This window comes from Bos taurus, chromosome 21 (genome assembly GCF_002263795.3).
Source record: "Bos taurus isolate L1 Dominette 01449 registration number 42190680 breed Hereford chromosome 21, ARS-UCD2.0, whole genome shotgun sequence".
Classification (NCBI taxonomy): Eukaryota; Metazoa; Chordata; class Mammalia; order Artiodactyla; family Bovidae; genus Bos; species Bos taurus.
The window spans coordinates 30,851,135-30,875,270 of record NC_037348.1 but is presented as its reverse complement, the minus strand read 5'-3'; the positions used below and the strand labels follow the sequence as shown (position 1 = coordinate 30,875,270).

The 24,136-nt window shown below is 34.9% G+C and overlaps 1 protein-coding gene across 1 annotated transcript in view; it reads right to left on the bottom strand.

The window, feature by feature from the left end:
* IREB2 (iron responsive element binding protein 2) overlaps window positions 1-24,136 on the bottom strand; it is a 53,200-nt gene that overhangs the window by 6,581 nt on the left and 22,483 nt on the right. The window contains exons 4-20 of the mRNA XM_024982032.2: window positions 23,460-23,597; window positions 22,354-22,572; window positions 19,982-20,051; window positions 19,295-19,478; window positions 18,175-18,314; window positions 15,865-16,036; window positions 13,711-13,811; window positions 11,824-11,940; window positions 10,588-10,747; window positions 9,234-9,369; window positions 6,500-6,584; window positions 5,997-6,153; window positions 5,562-5,686; window positions 3,511-3,615; window positions 3,270-3,412; window positions 726-873; window positions 519-641 (exon numbers count right to left, since the gene is read on the bottom strand). Of these exons, the coding sequence (XP_024837800.1) occupies window positions 519-641; window positions 726-873; window positions 3,270-3,412; window positions 3,511-3,615; window positions 5,562-5,686; window positions 5,997-6,153; window positions 6,500-6,584; window positions 9,234-9,369; window positions 10,588-10,747; window positions 11,824-11,940; window positions 13,711-13,811; window positions 15,865-16,036; window positions 18,175-18,314; window positions 19,295-19,478; window positions 19,982-20,051; window positions 22,354-22,572; window positions 23,460-23,597 (2,323 nt within the window). The remainder of the gene's footprint in view (window positions 1-518; window positions 642-725; window positions 874-3,269; window positions 3,413-3,510; window positions 3,616-5,561; window positions 5,687-5,996; window positions 6,154-6,499; window positions 6,585-9,233; window positions 9,370-10,587; window positions 10,748-11,823; window positions 11,941-13,710; window positions 13,812-15,864; window positions 16,037-18,174; window positions 18,315-19,294; window positions 19,479-19,981; window positions 20,052-22,353; window positions 22,573-23,459; window positions 23,598-24,136) is intronic.

Below are 24,136 nucleotides of genomic sequence, written 5' to 3'. Positions count from 1 at the left end.
GAGTGGGTTGTCATTTCCTTCTCCAATGCATGAAAGTGAAAAGTGAAAGTGAAGTCGCTCAGTCGTGTCCGACTCCTAGCAATCCCATGGACTGCAGCCTACAAGGCTCCTCCGTCCATGGGATTTTCCAGGCAAGAGTACTGGAGTGGGGTGCCATTGCCTTCTCTGACATAAGCCCTAGAGTCCTGCAAAAAGAAAAGCCACGGCAATGAGAAGCCCACACACAGCAACTAGAGTGCCCCCCATTTGCCACAACTAGCGAAAAGCATGCACAACAACCAAGATCCAGTGCAGCTAAAAAGAAAATAATAAAATACATGAATAAAATCTAAAAATTTTTAAAGCACTAGTACAATGCATATAAGATCACCTAAAAAAAAAAAAACCTATAAATGAGATCCAAGTAGACATAAAAATAAAAAGTCTAAATAAGCAAAATAAACTTTGATAGAATGTTACTGACAAAAAGGAATATTTAAAACTCTTTGAACTTTAAGATAAAATTTAAGAAGCAATACCAGCAGGTATGGTCCTTTGGCAGCCCAATCTCTTGAATTTCCTGAACCATATTTCTTCCCTGCTAAAATAATCAGTGGGATACCTTCCTTCTGGTACAGCTCTGCAGCCTCAAATACATCCAGCTGTAGATTAAAACAAACATAAAAATTTTAATACAAATTTTAATCTAGTTAGCAACTGCTTAAACACTCTGTATGTATCCTTACCGTCTGTCCTGATGGAAAATGAATTGTTTTGGGAGCTGGTTTTCCAATAAACTTATTAAAAAGCTTGATATTTGCAAAAGTGCCTCTTGTCATTACAGCATCGTTACCTCTTCGGGCTCCGTAAGAGTTGAATTCACGAGGGGTAAGGCTGCAAGAGTGTTAGTTTTTATTTCAGATGGAAAATAATCACATTATTTAACTGTAAAACATTTAAAAAAACCACTTTTTTATCAAGATATCACATTTTAACTGGACATGTTTCAGTTTGTTTCTCTAAAAGATATGGACTTAAAAATACTACCTTGATACAAATAAACAAAACCTCTAAACTTCTTAGTATCAGCTAGCCAGTAAATACTCAAATCTCCCTGGTTTTCCTTTTTAGCTGTTGGTTTGCTCAAATCAGATCCAGGTATGTTTTATAAATTCCTTCAGTTTTCTCAAGACTTTTTTATAATCTGTATGTTCCTTTTCCCTCTTTGTCCCCTTATATACTTTATGTAAAGACATAAGGTCATTTGTAGTACAGTTCCTATATCTAGACTGCACTGACTACATCGCCACACTATCATTTCATATGTTGTTTTCCCTCCTGTATTTCTTGTTAACCAGATGTCAAATCTAGTGACCTGCTAAGAGTCAGGGTTTATATTTTTGCAATGATGCTTTATAGATCTTACTTCCATTGCTTCCATGATACCCACTTTTCTTTCTGAAATGCTACCAGTGACTGATCATCATCATCTAGACTGCATTAGGGACTGCAAAATGATGATGTTGTATTTCCATTATTCCTTCATTTTTCAAGCTGGAAAACCTCTATAAAGACAAACTTTCCTTCATCAATGATTTGGTTATATTGAAATACATTCCATACACAAAAGCCTTTATTGTTAAATAATGAGATGGTTCCTCATCATCTTCCAAAGGTAACTTGGTGTTTTTAATTTTTTTTCTTCTAGTATCATTATGAACTCATGGATTTAAACATATTCATTATGTTTCAATCCACTCCAGTTATTCTTTATTGATGCTCAATATATCCCATCTTTGAGCAGTGACAGATTTCAAGTTGGGTCCTGAGACCTTTTGACAGAAAGCCTGGTAGTTTTTCATAGCTCTTGCTCTTTCTTGGTTTAAGACATAGAATCAGCTTGTACATTTTCCAGTGCCAAATCTGGAATCAACCATTTCTACACGAAGAACTGGTTGCCTGTACTAAGAATTGGTATTTAGACAGCATAATCTGTGTGCTGTGGGTGTTTTTTTGCTACTGGATTGGTCACTATATAAATGAACTTTTAAGGACAAGAGAAAACTAGGCACAAGCATCTCAGCAACCAACAAGCAACTTCCATCTATCTTTAATTTCCTCTTTTATGTTAAGACAACAACTGTTCTTCTAATTTAAATATCTTACCTCAGGATGTGCATTTAAACATTGGTGGTGGGGGGTTTGAGTGTCTTTTAAAAATAAAAATTCAAACTGACGACTACTGTATTAACTATGCTAAGAAATCCATACCAGAAATTACAAAAAATATAAAAATTGTGTATTTGAGAGACTTTTTTTGGGGGGTGGGGGGAGATGGAATCTATATCACAATTATGACCAAGATGGAAATTACAACCTATTAAACAATATTTGGGAGAAAGAAAATTTTTATTTCTCACCATATAAAAAGCCATATGTAAAACAATCTGATTTGTTTTCACTAAATCACACCAAACAGAGTTGCTATTAGCGATTTCTACCAAAGTGCTTTAATTTACACCAAACTACAATTAACTAGAAATTCAAACACAGATTTCACAATAGGACTAATGAGATTATAATAAGAGCTATGCAGTATTACATGTCAAATCAAGCTGTCAAATGTAGCACTGATTTTTATTAAGATATTTTCAATGAAAATGTCGTTTGCATAGCTCAGGCATCAAAAAGCTGATCAGGCAGTGGTACCACAAGTTCTACCTTTACCAAAACTTTATCTCTGGTGTCAAAATAATTCTTTGAAGAGGGAGCAACTCTTACGTTATTAACCATGTAGAAATGAAACAAAACGTTTCTAGTTTTGGGTTTATATATCCTATGTAAACGATTTTTACATTCACATTTATTATTCTTGTGAAATTTTTCAGCTCAAGAAGATCAAGCCTAGCCTATGCATGTATATTTTTATAGCCCCCAATACACATTTAAACTGTGCAGTCCAACAATGGAAGATGGTTAGCACCATCAGGCTTTATTTGGTAGGTGAAACCAATTCGACTTTTCAACAAAGTAGCACTGAAAAAGAAAAATCTTGTTTCCAATCATTTGTTTACTTGAGGACAAGGGCTCAATTTAAGATCGGAACTTCAATTTCTAAAGTTACAAGCAAAAGCAAATACAACAGGTATTCCAGTTATTGCTTAGGTCAAATACACTGACAATCAGACACCCATGATAGCATGTAATTTTCTGAATAAAGGAACATGACGCAGTAGAAGTCTCTTAATAAGGATGATAAAACAAAACAGTCTATAAGCATACACACATACCCTCTGTTTGTCAAATACTTAGCAGCAGCACTACTCCTAGCGATGCTTCCAGCAGGTGATATGTGATCTGTTGTGATAGAGTCTCCCAGGTATAATAAGACATGGGCATTTTCAATAGGCTGGAGTGCAACTGGCTCTTTGGTCTAAAAAGTAAAAAAATGTTGAAGGCGATTAACTCTTCATGAGGTTTTTTCAACTTCCTAACAATTTTTTAAAGATTAAATAGTAAAGCAGTACTTACAAGCTTATCAAAAAATGAAGGACATCTGATATAAGTAGATTTTAAATCCCATGGAAACAAAACTGAATCTGGTGCTTCTAAAGAATTCCACCGCTTATTTCCCATCTGTGAATATGGTTTTCATTGATAAACCAAAAGAAAGATAAAATGGAGTCAGAAAATGAGGGTTATGAAAACAATCAAGAAAATTAAAACAGTACTTAAGCTAGAACGAAAAAAAGAAAACAGGCCTCATCCATTTGCAAAGAAAGCCAAGATGGTGCATTCTATAGAATTATGACATCTTTGGACAGAATGGATAAAATCTGCTCATCAAATGCCAGCACATCAGATTTTCAGGAATACCCAAAGAAATAAATTTCAATACAAAGTGAATGTGAAAGGCTTCACAGAACTCCAGAAAATCCAAAGAATTTAGAAAGATCTAAACATGTTGCTAAAGAGATTAAGTGTGTTTTGAGGTATACTTTCAATCTTTAAGAATATTATCATGGAGAAGAACTTGTGTTTTTCAAAATATCTGTCCTATATCACTGCATTATTAGTCCTGCCTTCAAACTATATTCACAACTTCACCATTCACCACCTCCATTTGGTACCTAAAATGTTCCATCCTATTACCATTTTTTATTTTGGACTACTACATACAACAGGTTCTCCTGATTCTATCCTTCTCATCACCCAACCCTCCTGCCCCAAGATATTTTCAATTTCAAGACAGCAATCTTTTTTGATTATGACACACCTGTTCCACACTTTCCAATGACTACCCATCTCTCTTCAATCAGAGTAAAAGACTAAATTTTAATAATGGCCTGTAATTCCATATATAATCTGGACATCATTTCCTATCACCATCTTTCCTATTCCCTATGTTCTAGTCACACTGCCTTCACTACGGTTCCCTCCCTAAGGCCTTTTACACTGGTCCCTCTATCTGCTTAGTCCCATTCTTTGTTTAAATATATGACTAACTGTTTACCTCTTAAAAACTTTGCTCCAATACCATGTTTTCAACTATCCTATATATAAAACTGCAATCTACTTTCTGAATTTTACACAATTGGTTCTTTTTACCCTGCTCTTTAATTTTCTACAGCACTGATTACTTTCTAACATGCTGTATAATTTACCTAATTATTCTGTCTACAGTTTGCTACCTGCCTCTCCCCTTCAGAACTTTGTGTTTTCTTCACTGATACACTGCAAACAGCTAGAAGAGTGCCTGGCACATAGTAGGGGCTCAATAAGTATTTGTTAACTGACTAAATATCATTTTTGCTCTCATATTTATATTCTAAGTTCTTTTTAAAAAGTATGAACATACGTATTTGCTTGTAGATACACAAAACATCTCTGAAACAACGCTTAAGAAACTGACATAAACTTGTTGCCTTTGAGGAGGTAAACTAGATGGCTAAGGAATGGGTGGGAGAGAGACTTCACTGTCTGCTCGTATTTCTTTTGAACTTTGAATCATGTAAATGGGAACAATAAACAAGGGCAGTTTCTATGAAGTGTGTCCATGTTCAGGATGCCAAATATAAATGGTTGCTATACATTTCTAATAAGTAAATAAAATCAATTCTGATACTCTAAGTCTCTTAGATATTAGAGATTTCAGATACAAAATGACCATCATTCATCAAAAACTGTGTATTCAAAATAATATAATTTTAATTTTGATCCTATTCAGAAAGATGTATAAAATAAACACACACTGCCACTTCACTACGGAGAAGGCAATGGCAACCCACTCCAGTACTCTTGCCTAGAGAATCCCATGGATGGAGGAGCCTGGAAGACTATAGTCCATGGGGTCGCTAAGAGTCCGACACCACTGAGCGATTTTACTTTCATTTTTCACTTTCATGCCCTGGAGAAGGAAATAGCAACCCACTCCAGTATTCTTGCCTGGAGAACCCCAAGGACAGAGGAGCCTGTTGGGCTGCCATCTGTGGGGTCGCACAGAGTCAGACACGACTGATGTGACTTAGCAGCAGCAGCAGCAGCCACTTCACTAAACTATTTAAGAAACAAGTGAGTCTTACCTCTATCTTCTCTTTTAATGCTTTAAACATGGATAATACAACATGTTCTTCCTCTATCTGATGAACTTCTTCTCGACTAGGCCAAATATCATGCAGGTAAATGTTCTTGCCAGTAGGGTCAGTACCTGGTTAAAATTTTTTAGTATGAAATTCAGTATAAAAAGTAATTACATCAAAATGTTCACATCTTTTCAGACATATAGAAACCAAGTATATTATTCAACAGAGTGCTTCAGGCATACACAGCTAAAAAAACTGATTACTTGTACATTTTATATTCTTCATATGAATCAAAAATTAATAATGCATGCATTGTGATAAGATTTCTTGAAATAGTTCAAAGAATGAATGGTCTAGGAAACATTTCAAAAATATAACTTTTGGGGAAAAAAGTATGTGCAGGGTATATATGCATACATACAAAGGAAAACATACCTAAAGGCTCTGTCTGGAAATCTATATTCACTGTGCCTGCTATGGCATAAGCTACCACTAAGGGTGGAGAGGCAAGATAATTGGCACGAACACAATCACAAAGACGACCTTCAAAATTTTTATTTCCAGATAAAACCCCACAAGTAACCAAATCACCCTAAAAAAGAAAAACACACACACAAACAAATATATTCAAGAGATGGTACAAATGTGGATACACACATATAAGCAATCTCAAAATATTATATTTCTGAGGAAAAGATAACCAAAAGTCTATTTCTAATTATTAGGCACAGAACTATCAATTCTGTAAACCAGGAAGGAATTATTTCAAGGATCTAAAAATGATTTCAAAGAATCATTTTATGATTGATAAGTTACTTTTCTCAAGAGATGCAAAGACTACAGAAATATAAATACATCAATATGTATATGTGATAATTTAATAGTGAAATACAGTTAAGGAAAACCATTTGGATGTCCTAGTGATCCACATAGTTTACCTGTTTTACTGCATTTAAAACTGCTTCTGATAAGGGTGCTGTATTTCCCACACATGTTGAACATCCATAGCCAATGATTTCAAATCTGCATTTCAAAAAATACAATGTGATTGGATAGAAAAATCACAACATTTTCTGGTAAAGAAAGGACCAGTCTTATCTTTCATTTGCAGCACTATAATAAGATTGTTGAAGAGAATATTAACAACACATGAACCTTCATCAACATGTTCATTTCAGAGCTCCTGAATAATCCAATCAGACTCTCAGGCATGCTGTCTGTACTGAATGCAAACTTCTAAAGAGCTGATACTTAGGACTCGCCCTAGTTAGATTTGGTTAACTAAATCTGACACAGAAATTAGCACACTACACAAGAAAATTCCTCAAATATTACCTGCTAGGAATATAACGTGACCATTCAAAAAATGGATATTCTACTTCCCTACAAAGAGGTTTAACTGTCAAATATCAAGAGAACCTGTCTGCAAAAATTTGACCAAAGGACCCAAAGAGGCACTGTAATTGGGTACTCTGATAGGAGTAATTTTCTAATTCTCAACCAACTAAACTCAAGGAAGTCCCTGACAAAAATTCCACGATGATACTAGGTTGGCACAAAAGTAACTGCAGTTTCAGACTGTGAATTTTAAATCATTACAACTAGGCTTAAACACATTTTTATTAAAATCAAAATAGGAACAATTATACCAACACATTTTTGCCTATGAGAAATAAGTTGGCTTATTCCTGCAGTGTAAAAATCCATGTTTCAGGATTTGACGAACTGGAAGCATTTTCCCTGTAAAAAGTTGTCAAGATGTTTGAAGAAGTGGCAGTCAGTTGGCAAGAGGTCAGGTGAATATGGCTGATGAGGCAAAACTTCATAACCCTATTGGCTCAACTTTTGAAGCACGTGGCAGGATGTTGTTGTGGAGAATTGGGCCTCTTCTGTTGACCAATGCCAGCTGCAGGCGTTGCAGTTTTCAGTACATCTTATTGATTTGCTGAGCATACTTCTCTGATGTAATGATTTCACCAAGATTCAGCAAGCTGTAGTGGATCTGATGGGCAGCAGACCACTAGTGACCATGATCTTTTTTTTCAGAAAAGTGCAAGTTTGGCTTTGGAAAGAGCTTTGGAGCTTCTTCTTGGTCCAACCACTGAGCTGGGCGTCACTGGCTATCGTATAAAATCTACTTTTCGTCACACGTCGTAATCCAATCGAGAAATGGTTCGCTGTTGTGTAGAATAAGAGAAGATGACCTTCAAAATGACAATATTTTTGATTTGCAGTCAGCTCATGAGGTACCCAGGAGAAGGTAATGACACCCCACTCCAGTACTCTTGCCTGGAAAATCCCATGGACGGAGGAGCCTGGTAGGCTGCAGTCCGTGGGGTCGCTAAGAGTTGGACATGACTCTGCGACTTCAGTTTCACTTTTCACTTTCATGCACTGGAGCAGGAAATGGCAACCCACTCCAGTGTTCTTGCCTGGAGAATCCCAGGGATGGCAGGGCCTGATGGGCTGTGTCTATGGGGTCGCACAGAGTCGGACACGACTGAAGCGACTTAGCAGCAGCAGCAGCATGAGGTACCAACTTAGCCTAGCTTTATCACCTTTCCAACTTGCTTAAAATGCTCAATGATTGTACAATGGTCGATGTTGATTTTTTTTGGCAACTTCTGGTGTAGTTGTAAGAGGATCAGCTCTGATGACTTGCACTCAGTTGGTCACTATCAACTTCTGTTCCTCATCTTCAAGGCTCTTGTCTCCTTTACAAAACTTCTTGAACCATCACTCCACTGTATGTTCATTAGCAGTTACTGGGCCAAATGCATTGTTGATATTGCGAGTTGTCTCCACTGCTCTATAATCCATTTTGAATTCGAATAAGAAAATCATTTGAATTTGCTTTTTGTCTAACATCATTTCCACAGTCCAAAATAAATATAAACAGCAAGTACAAGTCATTAGAAAAAAAATGAAGCAAGAAATGTGCATTAAATGATGTATAACATAACCATATTTATTTAAGAATGTATTCCAATATCGAATGGCAAATTTCAACAATGTAAAAACTGCAATTACATTTGCACCAATAACTGAAAAACTGTACATATAATCCTCAAAATTACTTCCAGCTACTCTTCTAAACAAAGAAAAAACCCTAAAACCCTATCAGTTTTGCTTTATGTAAGACCATATGTTTCTTGATACACAGTGAAAACATTGCTAGCATCAATTATTTTTTTGAAGTACTTAAGAAATATAAGAAAAGTTATTTTCTCCAATGTTCAGGGACAACTTAACCTATGCTTAATGGATCAAATAATCTCACAAAACCACAATTAAGACAATTTACTCATTAATAATGCAACCTATTAGATTTCACTCAGTTCTGAAAACTGATCTACATGACTCACAGAAATCATGCCATACTGTTACCATCCCTTATCCTGTCATTGTTACTTGGCTTTACTTGTCTGTCTTGTGTTTCTATCCTTAAACTAGAGATCACATCTACTTCTCTGTAGCCAACACACTGCCTTGTTGACTAAATACACCCAGTAAATGCTGCATGATACAGCCTCAAGGATTTTCAAGCAATGGCAAGGCAACAAGTAGAACCCTAAGTGTTTTTTCCAATCTTCTTTTTGCATAAAAAAGCCCTAACAAGTAGCTTCAATCACTGCTGAATACTAATATTAAAAAGTGGTAACCATCACTTACCCAAGCTTACTAAGATACGGTAATACTCCACTTGAACTGAGGTAATGTGTAACCATCCCACTGCCTGGAGATAAACTTGTTCTTATATAAGGTTTAACCTGTAGACCAGCTTCAACAGCTTTTTTAGCCAAAAGACCTGCAACAGTAAATAAACAATAATTTATTATGGCAAAGTTTCTCTCCCTCTTTCCCTCATATTAAAGTACAAAGTAAGAACGGGTTCATTCTACAGGTAACCTCCAATATAGGTTAGGGTGAAAGTCTGACATTCACAAAATTACTGTCATTATCCTGTCCATTTTATTCTACTGATTTATTTCATTTAAACAAAAGTTGTGGTAGATATACTAGTGCCTTTATGTTATACATTGTTAAGATATGGTTGGATATCAAGGCATCATGCACACAAATGGAAGAATATATAATAATATCATCCACACATGATATTAATGTGTATCATGATTTAATGGTTCCAATTTAATTGGATATCAAGGCATCATGCACACAAATGGAAGAATATATAATAATATCATGTACACATGATATTAATGTGTATCATGATTTAATGGTCCATTAAATGAACCATTTTAAATGCTATAATCATAATGCAGAAATGGCAATTTAACATTTATTATACTTGATTTTATAAAATTTGTGAACTGTTCTATGTATATAGTTGATTTCATGTATATTCCTTGACAATGATCTTTTAATTCCTTTATATCTCAGTGGAATCTAGCACACTGCTATGGTAAATGTCTAACAGATTATCAAGAGATTTACTAATTAAATACACTTCTAAACTGATAGAAAAAGTAGATATAACCTAAAACTCAGATACATAAGTTACAATTTTGAAAATTTACCTTCTTCGTAATAAAAATAAAATAACATAAATCAATCTTAGGCTCCTTTAGACCTAATTAAAACCTCAGAAAGGCTCTCAAAATCAAACATAGAGGACTTCCCTGGTGGTCCACTGGTTAAGAATCCAGCTGCCAATGGAGAAGACATGGGGTTGATCCCTGGTCCTGCAAGGTTCCACATGCTGCAGGGCGACTAAGCCTGTGCACCACAACTACTCAGCCTGTGCTCTAGAGAGCATGCTCCACAAGAGAAGCCACTGCAATGAGAAGCCTGAGCATTGCAACTAGAGTAGTCCCTGCTCACTGCAACTAGATAAGAGTCTACATGCAGCAATGAAGACCCAGCACAGCCAAAAGAGTAAATAAAAATTATAAAAAAAGAAAAGCATCTTCAAGAAAACAAAATCAAGACACCTATACTTATGCATAATCTAAGAAACAGAATATGAACATAACAGAACACTGTCTGGATATAAACCACAACCTACCTGCAGCAAGCATGACAGATGGATTGCAATTATTGGTACAACTGATGACGGCAGCAATGACCACAGATCCGTGAGCCAGCTTATAGTCACTTCCTTCATAATGAATAGAGACGATATCATTTTGCTTTTCAGCTGCAATTTGGAAGCCTTTAAATCCAACCTACACAAATTTGCACATAAATATATAAACTAAATATTCTTGATATGTATAGAAAAAAAAGATGGGTAGAAAATATAGCAGATCCTTGACATCTGATAAGTTCTGACTATTTGGGAGTGATGCTGAAGGCCATGACTTTCAGTAGTTATAATTCAGTTGAAGCATGAATTTGAATAATTGTGACAGGAGTCTGGTGGTACTCCTAAGCTTTTATCTACTGAGTGAGTCCAGCCAGCTACTCAGGACCCAGGTTCTACTTGGCTTTGCTGTTCTTTATTTATTCTAATTAACAGGAATTCTCAAAAGATGGTAAACATTTTTTCTTTGTTTGAAAATGGCCCTGAAGATTTGCTTCAAAAGATCCTTATGTCTACAGGTGTGTAGAACAGATGAGGTAAGATGGTAATTGTTTAAGGGAGGTACATGGGAATTCATTACACTATTTTATTCCTGTAAAGTTTTAACATTTTCCACCAAAAAAAAAAGGAAGAAAATAAAGAAATTACAAAAGGCTCTGAAAATAAAGCCAGCTATTAGTTCTCATAATAGAGAAAGTGACAAGATTAAAGCCATGATTCTTAAGACAGAAAGTACAAACCCCAAAAGTCAAAGAGGTCACCTGGTATCCAGTTACTTTACCAGATTTAAAGACAGTCATTGCAACAATATGGTAGTTTTTTCCTAGTCTGGGAAATCACAGAAAGTCTAGACCACTGCTGCCCAACAGAACTTTCTGTGATGATATAAATATTCAATTGTTATGCTGTCCAATACAAGAGCCATGGCTACATGAAGCTATTCAACTTAAAATGAAGCTATAGTGACTAAGAAACTCAGTTTTTAATTAACTGAAATTTTTATTTAAATATACCCAATCAACCTCTGGTCCTCACAGTGAATCTGGGAACAATCTCATGAGATGTCTGACTGACTTACATTTTGGACAGAGGAACAGTGAGCTGCTGGTGTGTGCCATAATATATAAAAATATAGCAGTAGATTGAGTTCATAGATCATCCTGCTAGTTCCTGGCTACTTACTTAGCACAAGGTGTACTGACAAATAAGGTAATCTACCTTTTCATTTAAGCAAGCTTGGAAATCACTTTTCATATCTGTCAAAGCAACTCTATCCTGAGGTCTTTTTGGACCACTGACAGATGGAACTATTGAATTCAGATTAATCTGGATCACCTAGAAAATGAGAGAGAGAGGGAGAAAAGGAATTAGAATTCATAAGTACAGATTCCAACTTGAGTGCTACTTTCTGATGCAGAATGAGTATATTCATACTCGTTTTAATATAATCTGTTTCAATGATGACATACACTCCCAAGAAATAAATACATTAAAACCTAATTTATGAAACGTATAAAAATTTGCTAAAAGACTAGACCAGTACACAAACTACCGCAACACCAACTGTATATAGTCTACATAAAATATTTTGTTTCTCAAATGTTTTTCCCCCGACAAAGGTAAGACTGTCTTCACAGATGCCTGGTGATAAAGTAGATGCTTGTGCCAGCTGTCACTTTATTGCTTCTGATGTCCAAATTCATCCTTTGCCTACTCTGTGATAACATGGGTAGCCTTGGTAAACATTTTTCTGTTCTCAGCTTGCATGATGTTAAGTCTGGTCTACAGAGGGTTCTGGGGGAACATAGCAGAAAAAGGGGTTTGCTAATCCTGGTTCTAATGCATCTAGCCAGCCAGGCCCCTGCAGACCATGCTTTTATTCCTTTTTTTTTTTTTAAGTCATATTTTATAAAAATCCCACCTCCCAGCTAGGTTTCTGTTTAATTTCTTCTGGTATTTCTACCATTTTCCAATATACATTTCATTTGGTATAATAAATTCAAATTAAATTTCTCTTCACTATGGCTTTCATCATTATTTAACAGCCCTGTTTATTCTGGTTTATCACAACTGAAACATCTGCTTTTTTTACACCTTTGTTTCACCAACCCAGGTGATCCTAGTCTGTGCCTTTAGTATGTGAATTTCTCTTGAAATGAACATTCTGATGAATTTTAATTCTATTTCTTATAATATGCTCAAGTTTTTTAATAGGCAAATTTATCCCATTTCACTATACCACCAAAATTTTTCCTTTAATTACGTCTCTAAAAAAAATGTGGACAAAGCACTAGATTCAATAAACAAAGCAGAAAGGGACCAGAAAATAATCAAAGAAGTTCAAAGATTTACCCAAATGTCCCACAAATTCAATTCCGATGGGTTCTATCCAGCATTCAATATACCTATATATATTCACTAATTCACCTGTTACTGAACATCCGGCATTTATGTGCCAGGCATTTTTTTAGGAGCTAGGGATAGAGTGCCAAACAAAACAGGTGAAGTTCCTGTCCTCATGGGGCCTACTTGTATTCTGGCAATGGAAAGACAGGCAAATAATCATACAATTTAACAGACACAAGCTAGGAAGCAGGGACACAAGCTATGAAGAAATTAAAGCTAAGAGAGAAAACGGATTTCCCAACAAAAAAGAGCTTAATAGTTAACCATACCAATGATAACACCAACCTGATTTAGATCCCTGACACACTTTTAGAAAGTGAATTTTATTAAAACTTTCCTGCAAGTAAATTCTACCTACCTCAATAGAAGTTTCCAACAGAGAAACATTTGCTTAGACTATAAAGATATGTTTAACATTAAAGGCTACATAACTATCTTCTTATTAGATAATAATTGTTATCATTTATTGAGTACTTACTATGTTCTTAAAACTGTTATAATGAATTTGCATTTAACCTCTTAAAAATCCTGAGGCAGATACTATCCTCATGTTTCAGAGATAAGGAACTGAGGCAAAGAAGCTAAAAAAGTACCCAGGTTGCATAGCTGGTAAGTCTTAGAGCTGGGATTCAAACCCAGGAGGACAGGCTCTAGAATTTACAGTCTTAACTACTATTAGGTGGGTTATTTTGTAGATACCTGGGAATATTCAGGTTCTCCTAAATTATCTTGCTCATTTCGAAACAATTTCACAGCTTTAAGGTATGCTTCCATTGACTCGAGTTTGGCTTTGTCAAAACCTAAAAAGACGATTAAAACAAAAAAAACCCTGTCAGGAATTTCTGAATCTTTAGGAGTAAGGATGCTGAACTTCAATGATGAGTAAGAAACAGATGTTACTTATAACTAAGCACTCAGAAAAGATTTCTTTACAAATTTATAATATTACAATTACAATATTGATATTATAAATTGATAATAACAATAGCAAAAATTTTGCTCTTCATGAAAACTCTACTTTATAAAATACATACCAGAACCCCCTTTTAAAAGTTACTCAATCACTCTGGTGGTCCAGTAGCTAAAACTCTGTGCTCCCCATGTAGGGGGCCCAGGTTTGATCCCTGGTCAGGGAACTAGATCCCGCACACTGCAACTCAAGATCCTGCATGCTGTAACTAAGATCCAGCACAGCCAAACAAATAAATATTTTTTAAAAAGAGCTACTCATCACAGACAAGGTAAAAAATACTGAGCCAGTTATATAATACTCACAAAAATATTGTTTGCAAGAGAAAAACCAGTGATGAAATTGAACCTAATAAATTACTCATAACCACCACGAAAGATGAAATTCCGTACTTTCCCTAAACAACAAACACCGCTAGTGTACCAGTCAAAACGAAACCAAGTAAATGAAAGAACAGTTTTAGAGAGCAGAGAGATTTAACAGCATCTTCCAAAGGGTTCAAATAATTTAGATGTTAAGAATAAAAGCTTCCGATTAAACATTTTGGTAGTTATCCGTAAGCCTGATGAAAAGTAACTGTGGTAGATTATATTTGCCAATTACTACCACAATATATATCCCAAGATATATGTTCTCTTACAATGTGACAGAGGCAGAAAATATGTTCATTCTCCAAATGCAGGCAATGTGATTTCTAGCTGGCTAATGCATCCTCTCTCTCTCCCCCAACCCTCCTCTCTCGGGTTACTAACCCTTGAAAAGCCACCATGAGAGAAAGCCCAAATTACATGCAGAAACCACATATGGGTGTTCTGGCTGACAGTCCCGGCCAAGTTCCCAGCTGACAGCTAGCATTCACAGCCAGACATGCACGTGAACAAGCCGTCAGGATTCCTGGCCCTGGCTTTTTAAGTCTTACAGCTGAGGCTCCAGACATCACCAAGCAGAGACAAGCCATCCTGGCTGTGCCCTGTCTGAATTACTGATCCACTGAAACTGTGTAGCAATAAATGATCATTGCTGTTTTAAGCCACTAGTTTTAGGACAATTTGTTACTCAGTAATAGTCATTACTACATTAATTCATATTAATGTGAAGAATGAGGCATTTCTCTCTTGAACCACACTATAACCCAAAGAACAGTTTAGAGAAAACTCTGCATTCTATGAGAACCATTCCCTCCAAGGTTTCAAATGACCAACCATCCATTTTGCCATTTGATTCAAAACTTAAAATAATCCACCCCCAAACTGAATACTAGAACATATCTCCCCAATATACTTAATGATTAGAGATTAGTATCAATAGTTTAGTAATGACCTCTTGAAAAATACAGAAACTGACTTTTAAAGAACAGGGGTCTTATAAAACCAACACGTTCTCATTTTGTACGTATTTTCTATATTAAATGGTCAACAGAAGAGTGGTCAAAGTTGCCAGTCAAGTAGGCTACAATAAGAATTTGGAACCTGTAACCCTATGCTGTTTTACACAAAATTAAGTGCTGCTTATTCTTTAGAGACAGCACTGGTTCTCAAATAATCTTGTCTTGTGACTCCTCTCTTCCTGGATGTAGAAGACAACAATGGTGAATGTGGGAAAGCATGACTTACATTAAACTGCAACGTCTGATCACTAACAGGGTGAAGGTATCCATTATTATGGGGAAAAAGTGAAGCAAAGAGCAGCAGTTTGAATAATTTCTCTAAACTGTTGTAATGGGTCACAGTGGACTAGTTTGAGGATACAACACTCTTTAAGCACAGCTGATGCAGTTTATTTCAAACTTGCTATTTCAAAATAAGATCATATCATGAATATTAAATAACATGTACACGGTAGTAATTTATTGTAAAATATTTCCTAGTCATCTTACATCTTACCTGTATGTTCTAAATGTTTTAATGTCACATTGTCAACAGGGAAAAAGCTGAGGATAGCACCATATTCTGGACACATGTTTGCTATTGTAGTTCGATCTACTATAGATAATTGTGAAACTCCACTTCCAAAAAACTCAACAAACTTTCCAGCCACTCCTACTTGCCTGAGATGCTATATAAAGAGATAGATAGAAACACATACAAAATTAGCATGGATTCTCTGAAAACCATAAAATCTAATTTTTAACCCATTACTAGTGACAGTGAAGGAAAGAGGTCCTCTGTTATTTTTATGAAACATCAACTCACTCTGGTTTCCAGCTAAAAGCAAATAGTCAATAGAAGAGTGGTCCAAAGTTACTAGTAGGATAAAAAGCGCTTGAAAATTCAAAATGTCTCTGATATCAGGGTATACCATAGACTCTATTATATATCTGCTAACTGGCAGTCTTCTTTTTTTCTTAGCTTCTAGCCAATGAAAGCATCTTAGATTTAGTGAAATACTAATATACTGATGAAACTGTGTATTTAAGTTTTAAAAATTATATACTGCTATAAAGATTCTTCAAATTCCAAATACTGGTCCAAATATTTACAGCATCATTAATTATAGGTAAATTTCATTTTGACAGAATTTAACATATGGCTTCAAACTTAATTCCTTCTAAAATTATTTTTATTACCAGGTAACCAAAACAGCTACCCAGCTTTTCTGAATTGTAAAATGGTTGCAGAATGGCAGGGAGTGTGCTCAGGACAATGACTAAGTATGAAACAACCTTCAGTCTATGAATAATATTAAGCTCTAACATTTTAGAAGCACTAAGGATCATTTAATCCTAACCTTTTTATACATGCAGAAACTCAACCCTAAAAGAAACATGTTTATTTTCACTGTTGTATTTTTGATGGTAAAAGCAATATAGATTAGAAATACCAAGTCAAATGCTGCTTTCACCAAATTTATGAGGTACCACAATATACATTTTGAAAAACAATGATTAATTCTATAAAGATATGACTAGAACAGGACCTCCAAAAAGGGACAAAATATTCAAAAAAGTACACACACATATAGATTTAACTTTCATTATCAATAAGCAAAAATGTCTAAAGTAGATGTATAACACTGTTAAGAAAAAATACAGCCAGAGCAATCTAAAAAGCAGCATTAGTTTTCAGGATATGCGAAGGAAAAGAATTGATTTTTCTAAAAACATAATGGGCTATTCCTTTCCTCTAGGAATAATCCTTCAATTCTCAATTTAACTTCTTGATCTTTTGTTACCATACACTGAATCAATCATTTCTGCAAGATGTCAATTTTTTTTCTAATTAGGGAAGAAGGATCAATATTAAATGGTGAGAAGGAGGCAATACCGTTTTCTTTCCCTGCGGAGTATTCTAAAAGCCTTCAGCCCAGAAATCTAACCAAAAATGCTGAGACTCTGGGATCCAAATATGAATTCTATTTGGAACATTTGCCAGGTTCCTTCATTTAATGAAATGGGACTTAATCATAACAATAAAGTTAGTGAAAATGAAATTTAGGGTGGAGAGTTACAAATTATTGTCTTTAAGAAACCCTAGATTACATGTATTAAACGCATGCAGCCAACATTTTAAAAATTCAGAGAAAAAGTTTCTATAGTTTCTTTTTATATTGAAATACAGTTGATTTATAATGTGTTAGTTTCAGGTGTAGGGCAAAGTGACTTTATAAAAATGTTGAAACAGTCAACAGAAAAATTTGACACTACCACACTTTTACCCATAGTTTTTAGTATTATCTAACACAGTAATAGTTCCCAGAAGACAAATGATTCAATTAAATATTAAAGGAGATGCAATTAGACATTTCCTAAGTGGGATTTTTTAAAATTCAAGTAGGCAACAAGTATTTACTGAGGCAATAAGGCATAATGGTTAAGAGCATGGACTTAACAACCTGACTGCTTCGATTAGAATTCTTGTTCTATACTTAATATTCAACCCTATGACCCTCTGGTTAAGTCACTAATCCTTACCTTGTCTCAGAATTAAAATGAGGATACTAACAGTACAATCTCATAGGCTTGTAACGAAGAATAAATGAGTTAACACTTCAAGGGAACGATGACACAACAAACTGCTTTGTACTTACCAGTATAAAGTATTACTATGGTGACAACTACAATGACAAAGCTAATACCAGCACCAGAGTGCTGAGGATAAGGGGATAAACTGAAATGCCTGCTCGCATGGGGCTCTTCCACTTACAAAACAAAATCATGTCTACTGAGTTATACAGCTAGTAAAATTCTAGCTTACCTTTGTAATACCAAGAACAACATCTATGGACGTAACAAAAGGATTCGATGAACCAGTTAATTCACATCCAACCACCTCTGGTAAAGTAAGAGAAACTGGCAGGCCAAGCATAACTGCTTCTGTTTCAATGCCTCCAACCCCTAATGTAATAAACACAGGTATATGAGTATGGTGCATTGAAAGATAAGTCATCTTTTCAACATCTAAATCTCTAGTGTCTCACGAGTTTGTCTTAACACAGTACCTTACACAGAATTGCTATAATGCTATCATTGTAGATAATGAAACTCAAGTCCTCTCAAAAGAATGACTTCACTCACAAGGTTGAAAAAATTTTACTTTTACCATTATTTTAAATTCAGAAAACACTTAGTGTCTACAATGCTAGTTACTGTACTGTGCTCAAGATACAGATATGAATAGAACCCAGCCCCCCTCAATCTCAAGAAGCTAAAAGCCAACAATTTAAAAACCCTGTAAAAGAGTAAATGCACTCTGAAAAAGGGAACAGCTGGCACAAAGCCATGAGGTGTAAGAGCACAGCCTACTCAGAGAAATAAACAAGCCTTTAAGATGTGTTTGGGTAAATGGCTAGGGGCACCAAGTTGCCAAGGACCCTATTAAAAACGTGAAGAAATTTGGATTTATAAAGAAGGCCAGGAAAAACCACTTGAAGGACTTTGAACAAAGGAGTAGCCACATCGCCTTCACAGACATCATCATCATTAGAAAAGTGAAGTGTTTCTCGCTCAGTCCTGTCCAGCTCTTTGCCACCCCTTGTACTGTAGCCCACGAGGCTCCTCTGGCCATGGGATTCTCTAGGCAAAGATACTGGAATGGCTTGCCATTCCTTTCTCCAGGGCATCTTCCCGACCACCATCACTAATCACACCACAAACGGCAGTGCTGTGCTGGTCACCGTGCACTGTTCTTTTCATAAATTCTCTCTTACGCCACACTGTCCACAAACACTTGAATTTAGATTTAATTTTTGTTGTTAACTGTTATAGGTGAAAAAACAGCCTCAAATAGGCTATAAAGACCCTGCTATTTACGTTCTTTTATAATGTTCCTGACATCCTCTCTCAAAAGAATTAAATGTATTTAGTCATTTACTTACCCCACCCCAGAATCCCCAAACCATTCACCATGGTTATATGAGAATCTGTGCCAACAACACTGTCTGGGAAGAGGAGGTCCTTCTCTTCAAAAACCACTCTTGACAAATACTCTAAGTTTACTTGATGAGCCATTCCGGTTCCAGGAGGGATCACAGCCACATTCTTAAAAACTCTTGAACTCCACTATATTTTATTCAAATTTAAGAAATCAACTGTTAGCATATATCTGAATTCAGTTCACAATTAACATATAAATAAATATTGAAATGGAAAATATTTTACCAATGTTCATTATGGTCCAAGTTTACAATACATAAAAACAAATATGCAGATACTAAACCTACATGTATTCATTTTGCAGATTATTCAGACAAAATAAAGTCAAAGAATAATGTTCTAACAGTCCAGATAAACAGCAGCTTTCAACTATGTTCCAAGGATTTTGAGGGATAGAAAAAGGGGAAGGCTCAAGTAGAAGACTCTGCAGGCTCACCTGAACTAGAGCCACTGTTTTTAATATTTTATTATATACTAGGGTTTCTGATTAAGATTTTACTTGAAGGAAAAAGGCAAAAAAGGGTTCTACTGCTAATATTTAAAATTTTCTGGTCTAAAGATATTAAAAAATTGTACCTTTCAATATTTTATAAACTTCTATTAAAAAATTTCCCCCAAATCATTTATACCTTGAAAAATTGAAGCCTCTCTCGATTTCTGCCAAATTCTACTTCTTGGTTTTTTAATACTGTTTCAGGTCTAAAAAGAAAAAAAACTGGCATTAAATGGATGTATTATAGAAAAGAGCTGTCTTGTTTCTAAGTCTTCATTCTTATGCACTTACATACAAACACATTTTTAAAATTCTAGAATAGTAATTTACTAGACTTTTCAGAATCAGTTATTTTCTTTTCAACAATGAAGTTCTGCTTTAAATAAGACCAGAAAGCTATTGCAAGGGCTTAATATTTAAGTCACGTCCACACCAGTGTCCCAAACTGTACTTAATATGCATCACTGTGAGATTTGGCTAAAATATTAGAAGTAGCATGGTAAGCTTTGTTGGATTTTCTAGTGCAAGGAAAAAGGAGAGTAGTTACCTTAATGAATATACAATAAGCATGTATGTTTCCACCCACTTGACACTTATACCACTTTAACTAGGAGATGATTGTTAATTATCACTATGTGGCAGTGACAAACAACATCATTTTATAAGTTTAAAAAGAGTTTTGGGCAAAAATCTTGTATTCATCCCACCACAAATTGAAGGTTCTACTTTATGTAAAGTTTTAGTTTAGTTTACATGGATTATATTTTATATAAATTATTTAAACTAAGAGATAAAAACAATTCACTGCCAAGCAGTAAACATACTGCCATTTTTAGGAAACTATTTTTATCTAATGGATATTTTAAAAAAATGATTTCTAACGGCTTTAAGTTGTTTATTTCATCTGCCAGCTGGTGATTTAAGTTTTGACTAGAATATCAATATAACCTAAATTATACATGTCCTCCAGGGTTCAGATAATTATAGTTGTTTAATTGTCAACTTTTTTTAAAACAAAGATTAATAATTCATTGCTGAGTGATCATCTGAAGCCATAGCAGACCTTAATGAGATTTTTCTTAGGACCTCAGGGAACAAAGCTTTCTAGAGCCATTCCAATTATTTTAGCTTTCCATAGTACATGAAAGCTACAAAGTACTTTACCAACATTTATTAGCTCATAACCTGACTCCAAATTAAGCAATGATTTCAAGTGCCAGGTGTATGCTCTGAATTCTCTACCCCTCCATTTTCTGTCTACAATACTTCATTGATGCATTAAAGCACGTGAAAAGAGTTACTATTTTCATACAGCGAGACAATATCTAGTTTTAATATTTTGCAATTTAGAGTTAAAATTAAACAGAAATGTTATACCAGATTGGATTTTTAGAAATAAAAACATACCACCTTAGGGCTTCATACCATTTATAAAAAGATAACCAAGAAAAATCAATGGTTTTTTGAATTAATAAATTTTCCTTTTCAGAAAATTAATTTCTAAACAAGAGACATCAATCTCAAAAGTTCAACAAGTCCCTAAAAACCAGGAAAATTAGGTAAGAGGAATAGAGTACTTACATAGAATTGACATAGCAAAGGACCCACAGACTATACTCAATTCTTAGGAAGAGCATCTGAGGTCACTTATAACCCAAGGTTTTATAACAATACTGAGCATAAAACTGAGAACCACCTAAACTTGAAAGATCTAGTTTAGGGACAAATGACTTAAATGTTACTATTTGGCACTTATGATGAAATATGCATTCATAATATCCTTAACCTATACCTTAAATTTGCTGAATTTTTTAAACCTGAAAAAGTCTAAGTTATTTTTAACTAACCTTTAAAAGATTTGATAGTATAATAACAATGGGACAAACAACATAACTCTCTTGAAGACTTTGGAAACTTTATAGTATACAAAAACATATCACGGAGCTTTTATTACTTTGAAAAAATTACATAGTAGGAAATTTAACCAACTCTTAAGAAAAGGATTCTTTTCCAGGCTGGTTTACTACTTTCCATAGTACCATTTAGGAAACTGCTTTTCTAAAACAGCTCAGTAAGTCTGTGACATGTGATAATGAGAATATTCTTAACACAGAGGTCCCAATGCAATAAGAAAGAATAAGAAATCTCCTAGAAGGAAAATAAAGCTAAAAAATATAAGTAGGGATTTCTACAAAAGAAATGTGAATGAATAATGAGCATGTGAATGAATGGTATAAATTCACTAAAATAAAAAACTCAGTTTAAGATATTTCTCTGCCTACATTAGTTACAAAAATTAAATATATTTATAGAAAATTCTTAAAAGTTTTCTTCTGAAGAAACAGAAATAGATTATGGTATTTGGAGACTACCATTTTAATTATTTTTGCTTCTTTCAGTACAACAGGAAGCACAATAAATATGAAGGCAATGTAACTGGGATCAGGAGGAGAAGGAGAACTGAAAAATAACTTGGCACTAACAAATATTTTAAAAAATATGTCATACTCAGGCACTGGTTGCAAATGAAAAGGACATAGGATGGGTGTGTTTTCAATCTGTGAAGAAAATTTTCCTGAGTTTCGGCCTAGTTCTCCAGAATCACACGATCCTCGGCAGGTAGTCTGGCCTCTGCAGGGAAGCTTCTTAGGCTGCACTCTAAGTGGAGAGAGCTTTCCTGCTTTCTGTAGGTCACCACCTCCAGGATTTGGAGCATTCTGTATTGCACTATCATTCCAAAAAAAAAGGAGACAAAATAAAACCATTTAAAAGTGACAGAAATTTAGCTCTTCAAAAAGCACACACCAGCAATGCTATCTGGAAGTAACAACTGAATGTTATTCAAAGGTTAAAGTATCATTTAAATCAGGTTTTAAAAGCAAATCTCAGATTACAAAAAGGAGGGGAGTTAATTTACGACGATTAAAAAAATAATTCTAAGTGCCCATTAAAATCATTTTCCTACAATAACTTGTGGCAAGTAGCAAAATTGATCTTCCCCCCCATCTAACAACTTAAAAGAATCTGGGAGCCAGAGTTTAACCTACAGCAAAAGCTTTAATGAATTGTCTTATTCCATTACTCCAGGGAAACTAAATAAGCTGGTGCATGAAAACATAATCATGTCTTCTCAAGTTTGATTTTGATCAAAAGGATCATTTAAATGTAAGAAAATTTATTTCAGTGGAAGGAAAATACAACTGTAGTAAGCTCAGTGTTTACAATCATCAATTTAATATAATTAAAGACGTCCATCACTCATATCTTTAGAGTCTCTCTGGAAGGGAAATTAAAAAACAAAAAGGAAATGAAGGCTTTTTTCAGATACCCACTCTTTGAAAAGCAGGTTCTAGGCTGATACATTTCTATAAAAATGGCAGCAGAATACACAAACAGGAAAATCACTTTAAACTCAGACTTAGTTAAATATAAATTTCACCAATCCATCAATTTTCACCAATTTTTCTTTTTGTATATTAGTCAGTATTAAATGTTGCAAACTTTACTCTGGCACAAATTATCTCTATTCCCTTTCCTCTATACCATATACTCCTAGTGGACTGGCTGGCAGTCAACTTGCATGTCTGTTTTTATAAATATCAGTATTAAAGTACCATTTGTTGAAGTCAATTTGCAAGGAATGGTCAACCGTGAGATCTGTCGGACAGGCAGGATGGACTTTCTTAGGGTCACCTCCAAGAGTTTTCACTGCCTCCCTCATAGCAGCAAAATCCACCATTGCCGGTATTCCACTAAAAAATAAGGAATAATTAACTTCTAAGTCTTCTTTTATATGTGCTCAAGTGACCAATATGCATTTATTCATTTTTAAATTTAAAAAGTATCCCTTTTTAGTTTGCACTCATGTTTGATAATGTATCCAAAGTTATATGTAGCTTAGTTTCATGAGAATATTAAATATTATCTGAGAACTTGGGTGCTAAAAGGTCATGTGCCAAAGGTAATACAACAGATGATTCTTAGAGGCATAAGGTAACTTCAAGGAAACTGCTGACGCGAGTCCTTTTTCTTGTCTTAAATTTTAAGATATCCCGTCCCTTTTCCCCAGCTCCAGCCTCTTCACTCCCAGTGCCTTGTCTCCAAAGTTATTCACTAAACATAGCAATCTATAGATAAGATCTGTATCTGCATACGTATCTCCAGCCAACTATATAACAAGCATTTACCAAATGACTTTGAGGTGCTAGACACCAATAGTACAAGGCTAAATAAATAAGGGAGAGTAACTGTTCTCAAGGAATTTGTAGGAAAGATACAGTAGCAATTACAG